Source organism: Ochotona curzoniae, unplaced genomic scaffold (assembly GCF_017591425.1).
Source record: "Ochotona curzoniae isolate NIBS_2020 unplaced genomic scaffold, NIBS_Ocur_1.0 contig_2688, whole genome shotgun sequence".
Taxonomy (NCBI): Eukaryota; Metazoa; Chordata; class Mammalia; order Lagomorpha; family Ochotonidae; genus Ochotona; species Ochotona curzoniae.
In genome coordinates this window covers 13006526-13028056 of record NW_024465553.1, presented here as the reverse complement: position 1 = coordinate 13028056, position 21531 = coordinate 13006526, and the positions used below count along the sequence as shown (strand labels likewise).

The following is a 21531-nucleotide window of genomic DNA, read 5'->3' as shown; positions in this document are numbered from 1 at the left end:
GCTGCCCCACTTCCAATCCAGCCCCTTGCTAATGGCCTGAGAAAAGCAAGTATTTGGGCATCTGCCACCTTTATAAGATAGATATCTGTGTGATCCAGATACAACTCCTGGCCCATTAATGGAAGATCTCTTGCCATTCCAAGATATCTTCTCGAATAAATAAATTTGTTAAAGTTATTCTTATCATTATTTCTGTTATCTTCTCTCTTTGCAGAAGTAAATCCTAGCACTATACTCCCAAGTTTCCCCCTAATAAATAATCATGTCAGTTGTCACTCAATTATCACATTTACCCTAAATTATGTTCAGAACTTTGGATGCCTTTTTTCCATTCTTTGAAGTTTGTTGAATTTAAAAGTCAAAAAACATTTTTTATAAGAAGAGTAAATTGATGGAACACGGAGGCAGAGAGTAAATCAGGGGGAATTGGTGATCAAGGAGGCTTGCAAATCTTATGAATACAAATAGCCTATCAAGGTTAATGAGGTTCAAATTGAGTTTAGAAAAAGGGGAAAATGCACTTAGGATTTCCTATGCATACACAGATTTAAGGTCTTAGATACAATTTGAAAAGCAAATTATGCAAAATAAATGTTGTTTCCTCCCATTTGGATTTCTAGGAGCAATTCGTACTCTTTTTTCCCCCAGTGTAAAACAACAGTTTAAAATATATATCCTGGACCAACAATACAAATAGTGAGACAAAGTAAAGGTCTCCTGACAACAGGTGACAGCCCATGTACTTGGAGTCCTGCCACCCACGTGGGAGGCACCAAAGGAGTTCCTGACCCTGGCTTTACTCTGACCTGGTCCTCGCTATTATGGGCATTTGGGAAGTGCATCAGCCTATGGAAAATCTCTCTCTCTCCACTTTTCTCTCTCAGGTAGAAGGCAATAATAAACATTTTTTTTAAATAATTAGCATATGGGGGCGGGGGCAAGGTGAGTTTGTCCTCGGGCTTGGATGGATGGATCTCCCAGCAGCGTGGTGGTTGCCAAGGGCATCAGAGCCAGGTCGGACTCAATGCATGGGGCCTCAGCCCCACCCACCGCTGGCAAGCAGTGAACAAAGCAGGACTTTCCTGGTCCCGAGAGTTTTCTCCCTTCACATCCAATACACTGGCTCCACCCATCACGGATATCTTAGTGAGGAGGGTCAGGTGAATTTGTCCTCAGGGCTTGGATGGACAGACCTCCCGGCAGCATACATGGCAGCTGCTGGGAGCATCTGAGCCAGGTGGGACTCAATGCTTGAGACCCTAGCCCCAGCCACTGCTGCCAAGCGCTGGGCAAATTCAGGGCTTGTGGGCAGCCACAGCGTCAACTGGAAATGGGTTTCACAGACTGTGTTAGACCCTGTATTGTCAGGTACACACAAGAATCAGGTCTGGGATCACCTCAGATGAAGTTTCTTTGGGAATCCCCCCAACTGAATCACTGGACTCAGAACCCCAACCATGGAGGGAATTGTAGGTTGCATGGTCTGAACAAGGAGTGCATGGTCCAGAATTGGGCCTCCTCGGTGGTCTAGACAGAGCAGTGGACAGCATATCCAGATGCACATGAAGGACATGGCAGGACACTAGATTCTGCAGAGGACACCTAGTACCACAACAGAAGACAAAGGACAGAACAAATCGATCAACTACCAAAGACAAGTGTTGGCAGTAAATCTGAGCAAATGGAGACTCTAAGGTGGACAATGTCAACCGAGGATTCTGGAGAGATTTTATCGTGCTTGGAGAGGTGAGATCGGCAGTAATTCAGAACTATTGAATTAACAAAACCTCTTGAGCAGGACCCTCAGAGCATTAGGGACCCTGGGGTGTGGGGTGGCTGGACCCAGGCCACAGAGGCATTTGGGAGGCTGGGTGTCGCTTCTCTCCTAATCCTCTCCCTTCCCCCAGATACAGGAAGGAAAAAAGAGAATTTGAAAAAGGTGATCCCATCTACCTTCCTATAGCCCTTGACCCTTATCACCCTAATCAACTATGCAAAAATAATCAAAAAATAAAAAAATTTAAAATAAAGATAATTACCATATTACATTAGTACCTACTACAGATAAGACATTGTGAGGGAACATCGGGTGATAGAGAATGCCTGGTTTTTAACACATATTCACTTAGTATCCAAAAAAGGACAGATGCCTTTAATTCGTACCTTGGTGGCTCCCAGATGGTCACAATTAGAATAATATCAATGCCAAGAGCCAAGTCTGTGCACAACAACACATTAAAAGAAAACACAAAACGTGAGACTGAGCTCAGAGTGCAAGCACTGGGGAAGGCTGTTGGACCAACAAGGAAGTAAACGAGCAGTGCATCACACAGAGGTGGGCAGACGGGGAGCCTTGCTGCAGCTCTGCACAAGCAGATCTTTACACGAAAGGATTCTGTTTCTGCTTCCACCAAGATTTGGTTATTAATTCTAAAACCTAAGTATTTTAAAAATGGGAGACTAGCCATATGTACAAGAAAATAGTGTTTCCGTATCCATTCAGCAGGCCTGTAGCTACTTCCACAACCGATGCTCCAATACTGCTGTCTTAGGGGTTTTACTATCATGAGCCATGTTCCAGGGTCACATTAACTCTAGGACACAGGGAGCACAAGTTTTCAGATGTGAGGACTTAAAACACGACGTAAGAGTCAAGTTTGTCTTGGTAACAGGGCAGCTGGTTCTCTCCAGCTGTTATTTTGCAACTTTATTGTTAGCTGTTTAAATCTGAAAGACATACCAATTTCACTTTGAGACAGTATGATTAAGATGCCACAAGAATCTTAATGATGAAGACAAAAAGAAATCATTTAAGGCTAGTATAACTCACAGAGGTTTCAAGGAGCACACTTTGGGACTCCTCAGAAAGATAATACAGAAACAGAACAATTGGAATAAAGGCCAAAAAAAAAAAAAGACAGAAATCAGACAGTTTTTTTTTGGGGGGGTGGGTGGAAATGAATCCTCTGCTAAGATGATGTAGGAAGTTCTAAGCAAGAATCGCCAGAATCTAGCTTAAAAAGAAAGATATGGAGCCAGGGTCTGCCACAGTTGTCTGCAATTCCAGTTTCCTGTATCAGTACCGGCTGCAATCCCAGCTGCCCCACTTCTAATCCACCTCTCTGCTAACACAACTGGGAAACAAAGTGGAAGAGAGCCTAAACACTTGGGCCCCTGCACCTGCGTAGGAGACATGGCTGAAGCTCCTGGCTCCTGGCTTACAACTGGCCTGGAGTCATTTGGGGAGTAAACCAGCAGACAAAAGATTTCACTCTCCTCCGTCACTCTGCCTCTCAAATAACTAAATAAATCTTTAAGGAAAAAAATAGATAAATAAAACAGATCTTTTGGAAAAAAAAAAAGATGACAGCAACCATTCTAGGAGATGACCAATAATCTCATTTTCATGCAATTTAAAAATTAATAATTGATTTCTATAAAGCAACTCTTCATTTTTCACAGAATGTATATGGCAATAGCCTCATACCTAATCTGATACTTTCTGAAAGGAAGCCAGAAATTCAATCATAATCAGTTCAACTTCAAGAAAATTCTGAGCAATAAGAGCTCAAACTGAGCAATTCCCAATCTGTTTCTTTTCCAAACTCTGCACTAGGAAGCACTCCGAGTAAACTTGGGAATAAAGATATTCAAACAATCTCTACAACATATGAAAAAACAAGGCATAATCACGAGTGCCACCACATGTAAAACCGATACATACCTAATCAAGTTGCTATTTTTTTGAAATTTTAACTTTTTTTCACTCATGTACACAGCAAATCTTTAAGTAAACAGTTCATAAAACTACAGTAATACCTTTTTTTTTTTTTACAGATTTACTGCTATTTAGTTGAAAGCAGAATTACAATGCAAGAGTGGGAGGACAGAAAGAGGTTCTCTAGCTGCTGGTCCATTCCCTAAATGGCCATACGAGCCAGAGGCTGGCCAGTCCAAAGCCAGAAGGCAGAAGCCTCCTGCAGGGCTCCCACATGGGCACAGAGGCCCGGGCTCTTGGGCCATCTTCCACTACTTTCCTAGGGACAAACTGGATTTGAAGTACAACAGCAGAGATTCGGGTGTTCATATGCGATGACAGTACTACAGGCAGTGGCCCACTCGCTTTGCCCCAGTACTGGCCCCAGTACAACACTCTTACCATTGGTCAAAGGTATAAAACAAAGCTTCACAAAACTATATTTGCGCCAATGCTGATATACACAACCTTATTTTTTCTTTATATTTTTTAAAATTTTCATCTTTTTTTAAAGATGTGCTTATATTTTATTGGAAAGGCAGATTTACAGAGAAGCAGAGATAGGATAAAAGATCTTCCATTGACTGGTTCACTTCCCACATGGCTGCAATGGCCAGAAATGACTGTATCTGAAGCCAGAAGCTTCTTCCGCGTCTCCCATGTGGCTCAGGGTCCCAAGGCATTGGGCCATCTTCCACTGTTTTGCCAGAACATATGGAGGAAGCTGGATGAGAAGTGGAGCAGGCGGGACAAAATCCAGTGCCCATATGGGATCCCAGCACTTGTAAGGAGAGAATTAGCCAACTGAGCAATCCCATTAGGCCCTGGCTATTTTCCTTATAACAATAAGAAAATAGGAAGAAGTCAAATTGATTTGCAACAGCCCCTCAGTGTAGCGGCTCCCCGCCCACAGTCCACCTCAGTGGGCCCAGGGTTGAGCGTGGGCTCCGTTTCTCCTTCAGCTTCTGGTTCCCAGCTTACACCTGGCTACCAGGGGCATCTGGAGAGAGGATCCGTGAACTAAAGCTCACACTCTCCCACGTGAACAAATGCACCTGGTTTAAGGTAATATCTACCAGGGGTGAATGCTGCCTCTTTGTTTTTAATAGCACGTGAGGAAAAAAAATTTTGTTTGTACAAAAGAAATTTGCCTTTAGGAGTAAGACACAAGTGTCCGCATTAATTACACAATGTCAACTGCAAGAGAAAGCAAAGGGACAGGATGTTTGCTCAGCATCTAGCACAGTGCCTGGGACATAAGTGAACTCACCCTAACATCGGATGTGTAAGTAAAATCCTCTCTCTCCAACTGTTTTTCATGTTCGAATCCTGTACAACGAGTCCGAATTGACTCAAGACAACACAAACTCTTCCCTAACTTAGGGGACAATGTGACAGGGCTATTAAGTTGGAACAGGGAGAAAAGCAAGCTTCTTGAATGTGAGCCATGCTAGGCTTCTCCCACAAACTGTTTCACTGCCCACATGAATGAAACAGTTTTCTTCCTTCCACTGTGCACCAAAAGTGGTCAAGTGGGAACCAACAATGGGAAAGAAGGAAAGATAAGAAACGAAGAGACAGAGGATCAACAGATGACATGAACAGCTGGCAAAGAGGTTTCTCTCTCTTTAGTACGTATTAGCATAACTTTGAAAAAAAAAGACTTCTGCAAAATAGTCATATTTAGTACTTTCATCAGCAGGATCAAGCGCTAAGATAATACCCATGAAACAGAATTTAAAAGGATATAATTACTTCTGCACCGAGGCTATTCTAAGTATTTACTAAACACCTAAAGGGTTTTACGAGCAGTATGCCTGTATTTCATTACCTTTATAAGATGAATCTTGAAGCAAATCTATAAGATATTTTCTATTGACATGCTGATAAGATGAAAGAGAAACTTAGGCTGCAGTAACATTAATATTTCCTCTGGGTTACATTAACTTAGGTGCTTAACGCTAATTTTGTACATTTCATTTTAATTTTTTAAAACTTTCAAATGTTCAAATTTATTACAGTTAAAACACAACTGCACTAATAAAAACAGATACAGGGGCACACTGATACATATCTATTTTGCTAATGTGTCACCCATATTTGATCCAATTTGCATAATTATATTGGCGTTAAGCCATTTCCTTTTATGAGGTCCTGTCCTTTGATTTTTAATAAATTTTAATAATCACCTCATCCAGGCTGGCTAAAAGGCAAGCAGAAATGCTAGCTGCCTAGCTCCGTTTATGGGCTCTGTGTCACACGGGACAATAACTACACAACTTTAAATGCATGACAGCAGCACAACACTAACTGATGCCGGACAAGCCGAGATTTGAAAACCTCTGCAGTTCCAATAAAAGAAGTATCCAAAGTTTCCCTGTCACAATAGTTTCTGCCCATTCCACCCCCCCAAAATAAATGATAATCCACTGTTGTCGCTCTCACAGAAGAAAAGTTTCTGTGCGAAGGAAAGGCTTAGCAGTTACTACAATGGAAAATATTTTGCAGCTTAATAATAGACAAGGATTTCAAAATGACACAGGAGACAAATCTAAGCCCCTAACTTGAGGGACCCCAAAACAAGAAATCTGAATCCCCAGGAATGTTTCTGTGTTGGTAAATTATTCATTAACACATACTTAGTTGCATCTGTCTTGCACTCTGCAACACTCCAAGCCCCTAGCCACGGGACCCAAACACAACGACACTGAGTCCACAGAAATGTCTAGATCTTAGCAAATTATTCCTTAACATATACCTACTTATCAAAACTTAAAGTTCAAAAAAACAACATATTTATATTACAATTCCTTACGACGTTCGAACAGAGCTAACTCTTCCCGGGAGGGTCTGAGCACAGCACGCTCACCTGGACTTGGGCTGACAAGTGCGCTTTCTCCTTGTCCTTGCGCTCCACGCACCGCTTCACCTCCTCCAACTCAGACGCCATGGTGCTCAGGTTCAGCTGCACTCTAAAATCCGACATCTGCTTCTGCATATCCTGTTTTTCCCGCTCCACTCCTTAAGAGAGAGAATATGAAGGTCAATAGTCATCCTGAAGTTAAAGGAAAATACACTTCCAAATGACACTGAGCCCTGTCGCTTTAATAGTCTAGCCAACGTGATTCAATAGATGCTCTCATTTTAGTCTTTTCAGATTTTGAGTCTATCGTTTCAAGTGCCACAAAGTTTTTGATTGCTGCCAATTATACTTTGAGATTATAATTTATCCGACTCCTAGTAGATGTATTTCAGGAAAATCATACACATATTAAATTCTCCTCATATTTTTATATTACCTGAAAAACAAAAACACTGCAGACATGTTCACCCAAACCACTCTCCCTGGGTGAAGTCTCAGAGAATTCCGTCACAAAATGTTCTTCTTGCCAAATAACCAACAAGAGATACTGATGGCTTTCTGAGTGTGCATGATCACCAATAATCTGAAAGGCTATGACCAAAATGAGATCACTGAACAAATTGAGGTAACCAAGCATTTCAATCCCCAGGGAACACTAGCTGTGTGTTCCACACGCTCTTCAAATTCAAGGGTGGACAAGGAAGCACCCACAGAGTTTGCATTCTAGAAACGCAGCCAAGCCACAGCAAAGAAGTTATTCCTCAACAATAAAGTAACAACTGGAATATAAAATTATCAATTTATAAACATGTTTCTTCTAGAAGTTTCCTTTCCAGAAAACTGAAGAAGAGGAAGAAGAAAACACAACCAAAGCATGTGTACATCATCCATAAAATATATCCTAAGGTCAGAAATAAATAGTTAAAGCAATCAAGTTTATGCACTCTGTAACAAATAGACAAGCATTAAAACAGCTTGATAAACACCGAACGGCCTGAGCATCTATAGAAACGCTAATAATGTAACAGAATAATTAACTGAATCTTGGTCAGAAACTAGGGAAAGAGCAAGGAAACGAATATCCTTAAAGAATAAACACAAAATTTCCCCAAGCAAAGGCTATGGAGTCCAAATGTTAATTTAGGGATGTGGAAAAGCATAAAGGATGAGGGTACAAAACTGAATTCAATGTCAAGTAAGTATACACACAGTAGTTCCAGAGAGCCAACACACGGAGCGTGCGGATGGAAAGAGAGAGAACAGGGAGTCTGTGCTGGGAGGGAACTCTAAATGTATCCTACAGAGTTCATATTGTACACGGGGTTAGAAAACAGACATTTCAGCTCTAAGATCTATGTGACAACTATTCATTCTGGCACTGTGTTGTGGAAAAAGACCTAGCAATGTGTAAATTAAAAGAAATAGCTGTTTTTCAATAAAGCTTCTTTTCAAAAACAGGTAGAAGTCTTCATTTGGTCTAGGGGTCCTACTCACCAACTCACACTAGATCTCCCAACTAAAAATACATTTAGTTGTTCACACATAAATGTATCCAGTCTATAAACATATATTTAAAAATTTTATAAAAATTAGTATTTGTAAATACATATTTTTATATGCATGTTTATAATGTATGTCTCAGTGGCAGATACAAATACATGCTTCACAATATATACATACATTTGTGCATATATTATAGGCACTATATTTGCATATAATATAAATTTTATAAATATATGTGGATATTTATATACATTATACATAAGGGCCAGTGTTATCTTAGTGTGGGTTACTGTCAATTGCGAATGCTGGTTCTAATCCCAGCTGCTCCATTTCCAATCTAGCTCCATGATAACATGCCTGGGGAAGCAGCAGAAGATGGATCAAGTCCTTGGGTGGCTTACACCTACGTGTGAGACCTAGAGGAAGATCCTGGCTCCTGGCTCCTGGCTCCTGGCTTGGGGTTGGTTGAGCACTGGCCATTGAGGCTACTTGGGGAGTGAAGCAGCAGATGAAGATAGCTCTCTGTATTTCACTTTCTCTAACTCTACTTTTCCAATAAATAAATCTCAAAAAGCAGCAAGATATATATAAACATTGCATGATCTATAGAAGCACAAATGTGCACACATACATATGTTCACTTAATGGAACATGTATATATTTGGTACAATGAAACAAAATATTTTGGTATGTTTTATAATACACAGATGAAATACTAGTATAAATATATTTTACATCTATATAAACGTGTATCATATATTTTGAAACTTTTTCAAAGTAAAGATTAAAATAGAAATAAAATTGCAAGGCCTAGCACGGTAGCCTAGCAGCTAAAGTCCTCTTCTTGAATAAGCCAGGATCCCATATGGGTGCCAATTTTAATTCTGGCCATCTTGTTTCCTATTCAGCTCCCTGCTTGTGGCCTGGGAAAGCAGTCAAGGATGCCCCAAAGCCTTGTGACCCTGCATCCACACAGGAGACCCAGAAGAAGCTCCTGGCTTCAGATAGGCTTCGGATAGGCCACTGCAGTCACTTGGGGAGTGAATCATAGGAAGGAAAATCTTCCCCTCTTTCACTCTCCTCCTCTCTCTATATATCTGACTTTTCAATGTATAATAAATGTATCTTTCAAAATAAAATTGCAAATGCTCTCTTCCCATATCCAAAGAATTGCCTCCGACCTCAGAATGCTTGAGTCAGTATGGCAACTGAAAGCTCAAGTTTGGAGTAGGAAAGATTGGTGTCTGTTCAATGGTCTGAACAGACCTTCCGAAGTTCATGTTGAAACTATTCTTACACACAAAACAACAAGGATTCAGTGTTCACGAAACTGATACTTCAGGATATGACGGCATCTATCAGCCAACACACAAGGAGTGTTTACTATGAGATAGGCACAGGGCTTGGTGCTTCCCACGTTATATTATTCTCTCCCCAAAACAATCCAGCAGTGACTATTCCTACTGTCCATATTAATTTTCTTTTTTGTTGTTGTTGTTCTTTGTTGTTAAAGGCGGATATACAGAGGAGGAAAGACAGAGAGGATGATCTTCTCTCCAAAGGTTCACTCCCCAAGTGGCTGCAACGGCTGGAGCTGAGCCCATCCCAAGCCAGGAGCCAGGAGCTCTTCCTGGTCTCCCACGTGGGTGCAGGGTCCCAAGGCTTTGGGCCATCCTCGACTGCTTTCCCAGGCCACAAACAGGAGGCTAGATGGGAAGCAGGGCCGCCAGGATTAAAACCAGTGCCCATATGGGATCCTGGTGCATTCAAGGTGAGGACCATAACCGCTATGCTATCGTGCCAGGCCCTGTCCATATTTCTAAGAGGCAAAAATGAAGGCACAAAGATTATATAACTGGTTTCAGGTCACACAAATAAGAGGTATTAGAGCTAAGGTTTGATCATAGGTAGTCTGTGTTAAAACTGCACCTAATCACTTCTAACTACCTGCAGAGTATCTCAGAAAACAAGTTTTGTAGTGAAGCATTTTACTCAAAAGACTAACACAATCAGTTTGTATGTTAGAAGTGCAGGATACAAAGCAGAGGAGGAAAAATATGGCAAGACAAAGGATAATATGGGTGAAACGAGGCATGTTTACATTGGGACAGTAAGGTAAGAAATGAAAAAAAAGTTACAGGATTGCACAAGCAGACAGCATGGAAGGGCTAAGGAGATAGAGAAGTAGTAAATTAGAAGTTTCACAAATTTTAGAGCAGAACGTATAGACAGAGGAAGATTTTACCCATTGATATTGGAAAAGAAAAACATTGTGAAGAGGGGATGAATTCTGCTGAGCAATTCCACCAAAAGGCTGAATGCAGGAAGAACAAAATATTGTCACTGGCAGGTGATAATTACAGCATACAATTAAAAAACAAAACACTCAGGAGAAATGTTAAGAAATCTGTGAACAGGAACTTGGCAAAATTAACATTTTAAACTGTCAACAAAGAAAAGAGATTCAAATAAAAGGAATGAAAATAACTACAGCAGAAGCAGCAGAAAGGGACAGACATGGAAGTCAATGAGCAAAATGAACCAAGGACACAGAGCTAGGGAAAAGAAGTTCCTTTGAATTTGACCAGGAGACTACCAATACAGCAAAGAACTCCTTTTATAGTTATCAAATACACAATTGTCTTTAATTAATGAAAGTACCAGCTAAAACTGGAAAATCCTAGAACAGATAAAAGAGGTCAAAAAAAGTTCATTATTACATTAATCACAGAGCTTTCCATGAGCTTATTAGTTTACCAATTAAGAAAGGCTAGATGCTTCTAGTCCTGAGAAACTTACATAACCAAAGTAACTATATTTTATGAATAACCTAACAGCTCAAAATTGTCTATATAAATAACTGATATTTGCTATAAAAGGGATATTTAAACTATAATAGTTAATTGAAATTGACTGAATGCTGTATTAAGCAAGTGTTGCAGCACAGCACATTATGTCACCTATGGAACTCCCACATCCCAGATCAGAGTGTCAATTCAAGCCCTGTCCGTTACACATTTCCAGTCACGTTTCTTGGTAATGTACATGGGAGGTGGCAGGTGTTGGCTTCCGTGTGCAGGCTCATGCCACCCATGTGAGAGAACTGCACAGTGTTCATTGCAGGAGGCTTTAGTTTGACCCAAACCCAGCCCCTGCTACTTTGCTACTTTGGCCAGCTGAGGAGTAAACCAGCAGAAGGGAAATAACACTCTTCTCTCTTTCCTTCGCCCCAATGTAACTATTCCTTTCAAACAAACAATTTAAAAACAAGCAAACAAAGGGATCTTGGGACTAGCGCCACGGCACAGATTAAACTTCTGCCTGTAGCAAGAGCATCCTATGTGGGCACTGATTCAACTTCCGGCTGTTCCATTTCTGATCTAGCTCCCTATGGCCCTTTGGGGAGTGGGCAGGCAGATCAAAGATCTCCCACTCTATCTATCTCTGCCTCTTTTTCTGTAACTCTATCTTCCAAATAAAAATAAGTAACTCTTTTTAAAAAAGCAGGATCTTAATTCAATTGTTCACATATTGCATACTAGGACAAAACAAAATGAAAAAAAAAAGGAACTATGCTTACAATTTAAATATGAGGACAAGTTTCTACAAGTGTATTCACACTGAAGGCATGGTAAACTGGAAAAATCTCCAGCACTGCCTTTGCAGGCTCTGAGAGCCCCAGGAGACAAGCAAGTCTAATAACTGGAATGACTTTAAAAATCAGACAGACATGGCATTAAGCCTGGATGCTAAATTCAAATCAACATCCGGGAACACTCAGTAGTAAATCAAGAAACAAGATGACATAAACATAAAATAAGGAGCACAACTCAGAGAATGGGAAAAGCACACACTAATAAATCAGAATTATACCTCTTCTAAACTTCCAGTCATCTCCTTGCTCATCCTGATGGCTCGACTGCCTGGCAACCTGAGATGCTGGATGCTGTAAACCTTTCCGATCGCCTTCTGCTTTCGTTAACTGTGTTCGCAGCTCCTGGACCTAGGGACAATTAGTTAAAAAAAAAAAAAAAATCAAGCTTTTATCAGGTATCAAAAAAAAAAGAACTGGAAAAAAATAGTTCAGTTCAAAAACTGTTAACAATACTTGCCTGGGGATGAATTCTACTTCTAGTGGGTTACTATAAATACAAGTTGAAGCTAAATTAATCTCCTTGCTATATACCAAACACAGCAAAACAGTCTCCTAGACCAATTCTTCATTGTTTCAGGTGTCAAAAAATGTCTTGACCCCTGTGACAAATCATTAGACTACAGTTTTTGAAATTCTTTATTTTGACTCAAGTCACTATACTTTTACTAATCTAAACCACTCCAATTAAGTACTATGTTTGTATATTTTCATCCATTTTCTTTCATGGAAATCCGAACCACTGGTTGTTAAACTCACGTAAAATTATCATGATTTAGCTCAACTCTACCAAAATAGTGCTCAAAACAAACAAGAAATAATACTTTTGCATAAACCATCAACTCCTGAAGTCAGGAGCTATTTTCTTTCTCTTGATTCTTGTAAAGACTAGCATATTGCCTCCTAACACATAGTACTGCTTTTCTGCTAACCATCTCACAATTAGTAGTGCAGAATCATCAGCTAAAGCCACAACGACAATCTGAACAAAGAAATTTCTTCTTGCATCAAAAATTGAAATTAGAGATTACAAGTCAGAACTCCAAAAAATAATCAGAATGGAAGCAAATACAAACTTTCAATAAAAGGAAGTCTGAGCGTTGCCAGCATTACTGCCACATGACCGCTGGCTGCAGAACAAAGTCAGGAGCATTTTTAAAAGTTTAATGAAACACATGCTACACTCTAGGTTCAGCAGCAACTGTTAAAATGGAATCCTATGAAGCCTGACATCTGTGTGTACCTAGTATATTAGGAAGGTAAATTCTATAATACTCACCTCAAAACACAGCAAGGTGCAATCAATGGCATATATCAAACACAGTGAGTGAAGCACTTAGAAATTCATCTGTCCCATCCCAAATAAACACACACACAGAGACACTGACCTTTAAATACCAAATACACTCAACTCTCATTACAGGCTAAAGGACAAAAAATAAAGCCTTATCTGCCTAAAAAGGGCCAGGTTTTATCACGAAAATTTGAATGAAAGATAAAAACATACTCGGAATAAGCCGTAGATGCAAAGGTCTGTTTTATGTATTGTACTTCCTCCTGTCTCCCTCCAGCGCCTCTTCGAATAAAATGAAGCTGCTGGGAAAATGTTATCGTATGCAACCAGTCTTACTTTCACAGCGCCCCTGCTAACAGAGATAGGTATGTATTTGGAGCCACAATCAGCGAAACACACTGGCACAGTGGGAACTTCCGCTGGTGTTTCGTACTTTCTCCGGATCTTCCTGAAAGGAGTTCATGTTATGCTTACGTAAGCTAACCTACAATCCTAAGGAAAGATTTGCCTAGACCTACTTTCTTTTTTCCTTTCACAGAAGCATTTAATAGCGGAGCCTCAGCCTCGCCTGGATGCAGAGGCACATTCTCACGGCTTGCACAGGCTTACCTGTTGCAGCAGAGTCTCTCTGCTGCCTTCAGACTGAGTCAGTAGCCTTCGAGACAGCTCCAATTCCTGTGCAAGCTGGAATTGCAACCAAGGATAAAGAAATACGTCAGGTAGGGCAGAAAAAGAACTAAATTATCATGGACACAGTCGAGGAGGAGAAAAAGCTGAAAAGTTTTCAGAAAATGCTGACAGCGAGTATGAAAGAATAAATGGAGAAATAGAGAAGGGGAGCACTTCAAGGAGTTTATGGAAAACAGAACTTTAACGACAAGGTTCTTTGGGTTTTTTGGGGGGGATACATAGTTACCAATTTGATAACATTACATGAATATTCAGTGACCAACATGAAGGTAATCTAGGGAGAACCCTAATGTAGCATAAAAACGATTCTTTATTAATTTTTGAAGCTTCAAATATCAAAACTTTAATCAAAAAATGTTGCTAACTATATCAACATGTTATATATTGACTCCATAACATAAAGTGAGCCAGACCAAGCCCCCAGTGCTCGGACCTAGTCAATTACAATCGAATGCGATCCTGCTGGAGTATTTTTTCCCCCATAGGCCTGCATTCTCTCACATCTCAATAAAGTATTTTATCTATGCCTCAAATCCCTTCCAGTCTGAGTCATATTAATCTCAACTATAAAGGGATTTGTTCTTTAAAATTATAGTGTATAGTGTCAAATGAACTAAATTAGAATTAAAACAGTATATTTCATCTAACTGGAGATTTGTCATATTCAAATATTCATAATTCTAAAATTTATAATTCAAATATTCTTAATTCATACTTCTAAAATTTTTAAATGTCCTAATCCCTAGTAAGATGTTTAAGTTTTTGCTAACAATACTTCGTTGGACAAATAGTCGCGATGATGTGGGCAGCTGGCTGACTACAAAGCGGGACTATGTCTAGTTTACTTCAAGTCAACAAATGTAATGAGACCTAAGTTATAATATTACAGCTTACCTACGCTACTTATTTCATTTTATAGCAATATTTGTAAAGTAAAAAATGTACATATCCTATTTAAAATGCTAATATTTATAGTTATCCAGAATACCATTTCACAGAAATAAATTGCTACAGAGCAGTTCTTTAAATCGTGTGCATGTGTTAGGGGTGTCCCTCGAGAAGCATGACAAAGCTCTGTGGCAACGGAATCGTTCTGAAGCTGGTTGGGAATCTACATCCACCCCCACTCCCACCCCCAAAAAAATTCAAAAACAAAAAGACACAGCGACATAGGAATGAGTGCACACAGCCTGCTGGGATCAGCATACACTGTGAGCATGTTCCAGTATGAGTGCTCTGATCACGCACAGCAATTATGCACACTGCCACCGCAGAGGGGAAGCGGGCCTAGGGCAGGTGGAGAACTCCTGGCATGCTTTCTGGACAACATCCAACTGATCTGTGATTACTTAAAAATACATTTTTAAGCTAGTTTCACAATTATTTTTAAAATTACACATGAAGTTTTCCAAATAAATGGCCCATTACAGAGAAATGAACATGGTATCACAGATTCCACACAAAATATTGTCCAATCTGTTGTCCCATTTTTGCAAAGAAATAACAGGGGACAAAAAACATATTTTGGTCAAAATGATTTTAAAATCAGTAAGGCCCCAAAGTATTCATAAACACTGTGCAAAATTTAGCAGTTGAAATTTGCAGAGAGTAAATTTGATAAGCTGAATAGCTTGTTACTATAAAGATAGGACGGAAACATTACTTCATTTCAGAGGATGGTAAAAGAAACCAAAGGAGGTCATGTGGGTAGGGGAAAAAAAAACACTATGTAGGTAAGAACTGGGGCAAATTTTTATTCCAACATACATTACTTGGGATTATCCTTAAATCGATTCATTTGTAAATTGCTAGGAATTGTGTGGTCTCTGCATTCTTTTCCAACTATGATGTACTAAGCCCAGTGCGGAAAAATGACACTTCAAAAATCTTCAACACTTGATGAGAACAGACAATGCTTTTGTAACAAGATTGCCTTTCTTCTATAATGAAAATTAATATATCCAATCAACCTAGCCTTCAAACAACAGATCTTTGTGGAGCATGCAATAAAGTCAAGTTGTTGAAATGTTCCACTGCAAAGAAAGCTCAAGTTTGTCTTTTGAAAAATCAAAGTGACCACAGATGACAAAGCAACAAGGAACCTGTTAGCATGCATGTTTCAATAGCAAGCGGGGTATCAAAGCCATCCTAGCGAGTGCCTCCAAATCCAAACCCAAAGATCTGCCTTGTTGGAGGAGTCTCACAGTTCTCAAGCCACTCAACAAGTATCACTTGCCCCCCACTATCCTTTGGCAGAAAACTTTCAAAATCTTACTTGACTCTTCTCATTTTCAGTTTGTCTTAGCTTATTTTTAATTACGTCTTCATTCTCATCTGCTTTAACTTCTTGCTTCTTCAGTGCCTAAGATAGATAGGGAAAAAAAATACACATTATCCAAAAACATATTAATCTGAAAAGTACCACTGGGATTTATTAATAAAATAAGTTATAAGTTACACAAAATCAGTGAGGTACAACCTGCTAATTCACTCTAACCCTAAGAACACGTCAGTGAGGGCAACTACAAGGAGCTTTCTGAGTCTTACAAATCTTTTTCCTCTTGTTATACATTTGGTGAGCCTAAAGGCTAACAATCTTCCAGGGGGGGGGGAAAAAAGTCTGTTCCCAGCTAAATAATTGTTTTTAAGTGTTACATGACCTGCTCAACTGTTTAGACAACACACCAAAAACTAGCCCGTTCGTTTCACCAATTCTGAAAAATACTGTTTGCAAGACAGGAATGTACTTCCTGCACTGTTATTACATATAAGACATTTTATTACCAAATATATCGGTTCATCAAAAAATATGGCACATACAAGCAAAGGAAGCATTCTTTTCTACAGTCTCCTCTGTTTAATAAAGGAAAATAAAATAATTTAGGGCAACAAAAATTTCAAAACCTAACCACAAAAGTGTTTGTTTGGGTTTGCATCTATGCTAAAATTATACTCAGGGGGAAAAATTATACTTGGAGCAATATTTCATAACATCTAAAAGGCATCCCATGTGTTTAAATTGTTTTTGATGATTTTAGCAATTAGATTTAACAAAATGCATGTGAAAAGGCCAAACAAATTCAGGAAAGACAAACTGCTACAAGGTTTTTTTTCCAACAAGATCAATAGGAATATAATTTTTAGACAAATAGTAAAATACATTTAAATACCTACTTTGATGCCAGGATAGTCAATCATAATCAATTCATTAACTTACATATTCCACAAAAATCTCTCGAATCTGTTTACTTTGTGTCAGGCGTGCCGCGAGAGACGACACAGGAGATGACACGCACACCGCCAGCCTCTGGCAGGGCTTCTAGCCTCACCAGGAAAAACAACAACTGAGTAAAAAGACCAGGAATAATCATCAAAATGGAAAAAAAATCTATAATGTTTACTCTGTCCAGGCATTCCTGCCTATATTAACTACATCCATTTGACCCTCGTGGCAACTCCAGGAGTTACTCCTGAAGGGAATACTGGAGGGATGCAGGAGTTGGGTAACTTGTCCAGGTGAGTCACCTAGTTAGTGACAGAGACAACATATGAATTCACACTGCCTGCCTCTGACACACCAGGGAGCACAGGTTCTCCACGCTGAACCAACGTAACAATAAGAGGGATGGGAAAGACTAAACAGTTTGATACCTGTAAAGTTTAATGGGCAATACCTGGGAAGTAACAAGTGAACAGTCACAGACGGCTACCGCTTTGACTATTACTGACACTGATAGAGTGGTAAAAATCATAATGTCATTCAGATAACTATCAATGACCTCAGTGTTTGATATCTTTTCTTCATTGTACGTCAAATGAGATTCACAACACATTTAACTCTTTGTAGAATCTAACTTGGCAGGTCAGTGTGTCTATAAAATACTTTGAGCAAAATGATTCTAGAAACCTGAAAATTACTGCTCACATGGTATCTTCCAAGCTGTCTGGATCCCCTGCCAGTCAATGCCCCCAGTGTGTGCATGTGTTATCGCAGGAAGGCAGGAAGGCAGATAGGATAAGGGGGGGAAGGCTTATGCACAGCATGGTGCTTATTCTACCAATAAGTACAACATTGACTTTTTTATGTTCATCCCAAAATAATCTACTCTGCTCACAGCAGACACCTTCCTGAGGAACCTGGAATTGACATGACACAGGTAGATGGTATATGCTCAGCTCAGCTCCAGTGGGCTCTCTTCATTCTCCTGCACCACTCCACCAACCCGAAATTCTCCTTCGTTCTGTTCCCCCAAAATACTGGCTGTGGCGTCTATTTTGCAGCTTCGGGAGGATATTTCCACAAACCTACAAATCTCCCTTGGATTCTGCAGAGCAATTTTCCTCTGTTGCAGTCTTCAATGTTCAATACCTCAACTCCTAACCAACCACACTAACACTTCATCTTCCCCCACCGCTGTAAAGAACTCACCAGCTACGAGGATCCACCCCTTTAAAAGGCAATCATAGGAAATAATTACCCTCATACTGTAAGTATTAATAATTTTGCTTGATGCTAAAGGAAAATCAGTCAGATGAACTCAGCCAAATAGTGCTGCTTAGTACATGAAATTCCAGTTGATAAAAATGTAATTCTTCTGAAAGGCAAGTCTACATTTTTAATAGTTCTAATTTCCATACAGGCTGAATGAATAACAGAACCTTTAATTCTCTCACACACTAGGAATTTACGAAAATATTCTTATATCACTCCATTTCCTCCTCACTTTCTAGCTTAAATATCTGATCAGTTTTAAACACTGTTGCCTTTCCAAATAATAATTTCTATTTCGGTTCTACCTGCTGAGTAAAACTTTAATACTCCTTTTTCCATGTCAATTTTAATGCAAGGATATGCAATTCTCAGAAAATGCAGTCAATGAAGAATTAAATTCTATTATATTTCAGTAAAAGAGCAAAAGTACAAGGAGTATGCCAAGCAAATTACTTCACCCCCATCATATCATCCAAAAACATCATTTAAGTTTGAATACCAGCTCTGCTTTCTTTGCACAAGTAAGTAAACAGGAAACGGAGATGTAATATTCTAGTTGAGAATATTGGACCAATTTTTCTACATTATCTAATTTAGAATGAAAGACAAAGGAGGAAAAAAATCTAATTCATAAAGTCTGGTAAATATATACTGACAGACTTTAAACTTCTGGAAACACAGGTAATACTCAAAGAGAAACAGTTTATACCTGAACCAAATCAGAATTACAAGCCATGCCTTTATTATACACTTCTAGACACTAACATTTTTAAGGATATATGCTGCCCTGGGTTTCTTTCCCACTTGACTGAGATCAAGCAGCTCAGAATTCTATTACAACTGACCCGCTAAAAAGAAAAAGAAAAAAAAAAAAAAGCATGCCAACAAATTTTTATTACTATGTTATTTTGCCCTTTAAAGTTTTTTTTTTTCTTGGAGCAGCTTAACTATCTAAAGCTATTATGCACTCTGCTCCAGGATTCAGATTGTCTTTACACTTTTAAGATCACAGCAACAACACTGAGCCTTACCAGAGCATCCCTGGGAGCGCATTTAAATCCTTAATAACAACAGTTTTTCCTATTTTACTTACATGTGCCTATTTCCATTAAAAAGACTAGTTTACTGATGTGTTATTACTCTGGAGCTTTAGAGAGAGATGGTCCCACACAATCCAGAAGAGGCAGCCTTCCTTTCAGATTAGAGAAGGAGGGAAAACTAAAAAATGTTTATAGATCACTCATCTAACCACAAAAAAGTCCTACAACTGTCAATGATAGGCTTGTTTACCAAGAGGTTCTAAGAAATAATACACGCAGAGATGTAGAACAAATAGAGAATTAAAGGCCTTTTGTTTGCTTTAAATGAACCAGCAAACTTGGTTAAGAATGAAGGCCCTGGAATCAAATAAAAATCACATGCTAACTCCCAAACAGTCCACTGAAATTTCCAGGGAAAAATTACGAACATAAACTCTTCCGACAGGCCCTAACCACCCAGCAGTGCTACAGTTGTATGCCTTTGGTCACCAGGACTGGGATACGGACGCGATTGACTGGGAAATTAACCAGACCACAGAAAAACAAGTCCAAGTTCCTATCAAACGCTGGGACTATGGCATCACACTTCAACATACAAATGATTAAGCCAGATATTTTTGCCCCATAATAATCAAGAACTTATGACACTGACCATTTAAAAATAGCAGTTCTGATTACATTCTCATTATTAGATCTATCTATGGATAAAACTCAATGAACAAATATTTCAAACCTCAGAATATGAGACTCTAGTTCAAATTAGATCACATGTATAAGGTATCACATTATAAATTGCTTATATTTTTGTACTTTACAAGGTATTAAGTGCCTTCCAGAATATTTGTTCTATTTCAAATCAAGCAAAGATCCTGTTGATGGAATTATCTCTAAATTTCTTTGGAAAACTAATCACAGCTCTAAAATCATCAAGATCAGTACATTTTTTAAATGAATACATATATATGTATATATATGTATATGCATAATGTAGTGGGCTTTTATTAGTTAGATTTAGTAATACTCATTTAAATTAACAAGACTTTATGTTCATCCAGTCCTGTGAATTTGCAAATTCTGTCTTTTTCTAAGTAATGTTAAAAATTCCTCCCCCATAAAACCCAGCTACAGTCATGAAAAATTTTAGCCTTTAAATTCATACAGTTAGGGATTATATGTGCCAACAAAAACAAAAACAAAAACAATGCATTCATATTCTAAATCCCTGAGCCAATATTCAATTCAAAAACAGATAGGTAGAGTTACTTAAATTGTTCAAGGAAATTTATTTTTCAGCCATGACCAAGAAAAGAAAATTTTATAGCAAGAGCCACAAGTAAAACAAAACGAAAACCACTTTAGTAAGTAACATAGAATTCTATGATGCAAGCCCAAATGTAATCCAATGTTGATACATTTTAATACCATATGAAACTTTGGGATATCAAGGCAATGAAATTTTTTTAAATTGTTTTATTTTTTCATTTTACTTACTGGTCTCTTTTTTTATTTATATATTGTTTTGAATGTTCACAATACATTTTTGCAGATGCATGGATAGTGTGTTTTTCAGAAAAAAGTGGAAAGTACCTATGTCAAAAAATCAAAAAATAAATCTATTCCTACTTTTCAAAACCCAGTCTCAGACTCATGTAGTTCAGTAGGGTTTAGCAGTGGTAGTATTACTATATCAATTCTAATCCTCAATAAAATGTTCTTTAAAGATAGCCTAGACATCTTTTTCTTTTTTCTTTTGCCTCACCTTATGGTAACATGTCTATCACTTCAGGAATCCAAAGCAGCTCCTAGAGGAATTATTGAGGTTATGGTGGAACAGAATTATTACTGAGCCATTTTCCTCTATGAATGAGCAGATTTTTGGTTCCACTATGCATATGCTTATGGAATTTGTGAATATTCGGGGCACTTGGTGCCAATGGCGCCAACAAGGTATTGAGTTCAACCATCCTGAGAGCCAGCTCCCTCTACTCTGTTCCAGGGCCAGAATCTTCAGACTACATGTCAACCAGAAGCCACATGGGGGACCTTCCAGAGCAGGTACCCTAGATGCTTCAGCAGAAACTTCCACCATGACTACAAAGAGCTGAAAAGTAAATCTCAACAGGCTAGTGTCAGGATTTCATTTTTCTAATGTTACCAAGTCTGCCCAATACACAAAACAAAATCTTAATTACTGCATCCAAAAATTAGTATGCCAAAAGCACAAGTTTTTTTTTAACTTC

At 38.8% G+C, this 21531-nt stretch overlaps 1 protein-coding gene across 1 annotated transcript in view; it reads right to left on the bottom strand.

The window, feature by feature from the left end:
• Positions 1 to 21531, bottom strand: part of CEP128 (centrosomal protein 128) — a 247937-nt gene that overhangs the window by 183183 nt on the left and 43223 nt on the right. The window contains exons 10-13 of the mRNA XM_040975214.1: positions 16035 to 16121; positions 13679 to 13753; positions 11997 to 12126; positions 6627 to 6778 (exon numbers count right to left, since the gene is read on the bottom strand). Coding sequence (XP_040831148.1) covers positions 6627 to 6778; positions 11997 to 12126; positions 13679 to 13753; positions 16035 to 16121 — 444 coding nt within the window. The remainder of the gene's footprint in view (positions 1 to 6626; positions 6779 to 11996; positions 12127 to 13678; positions 13754 to 16034; positions 16122 to 21531) is intronic.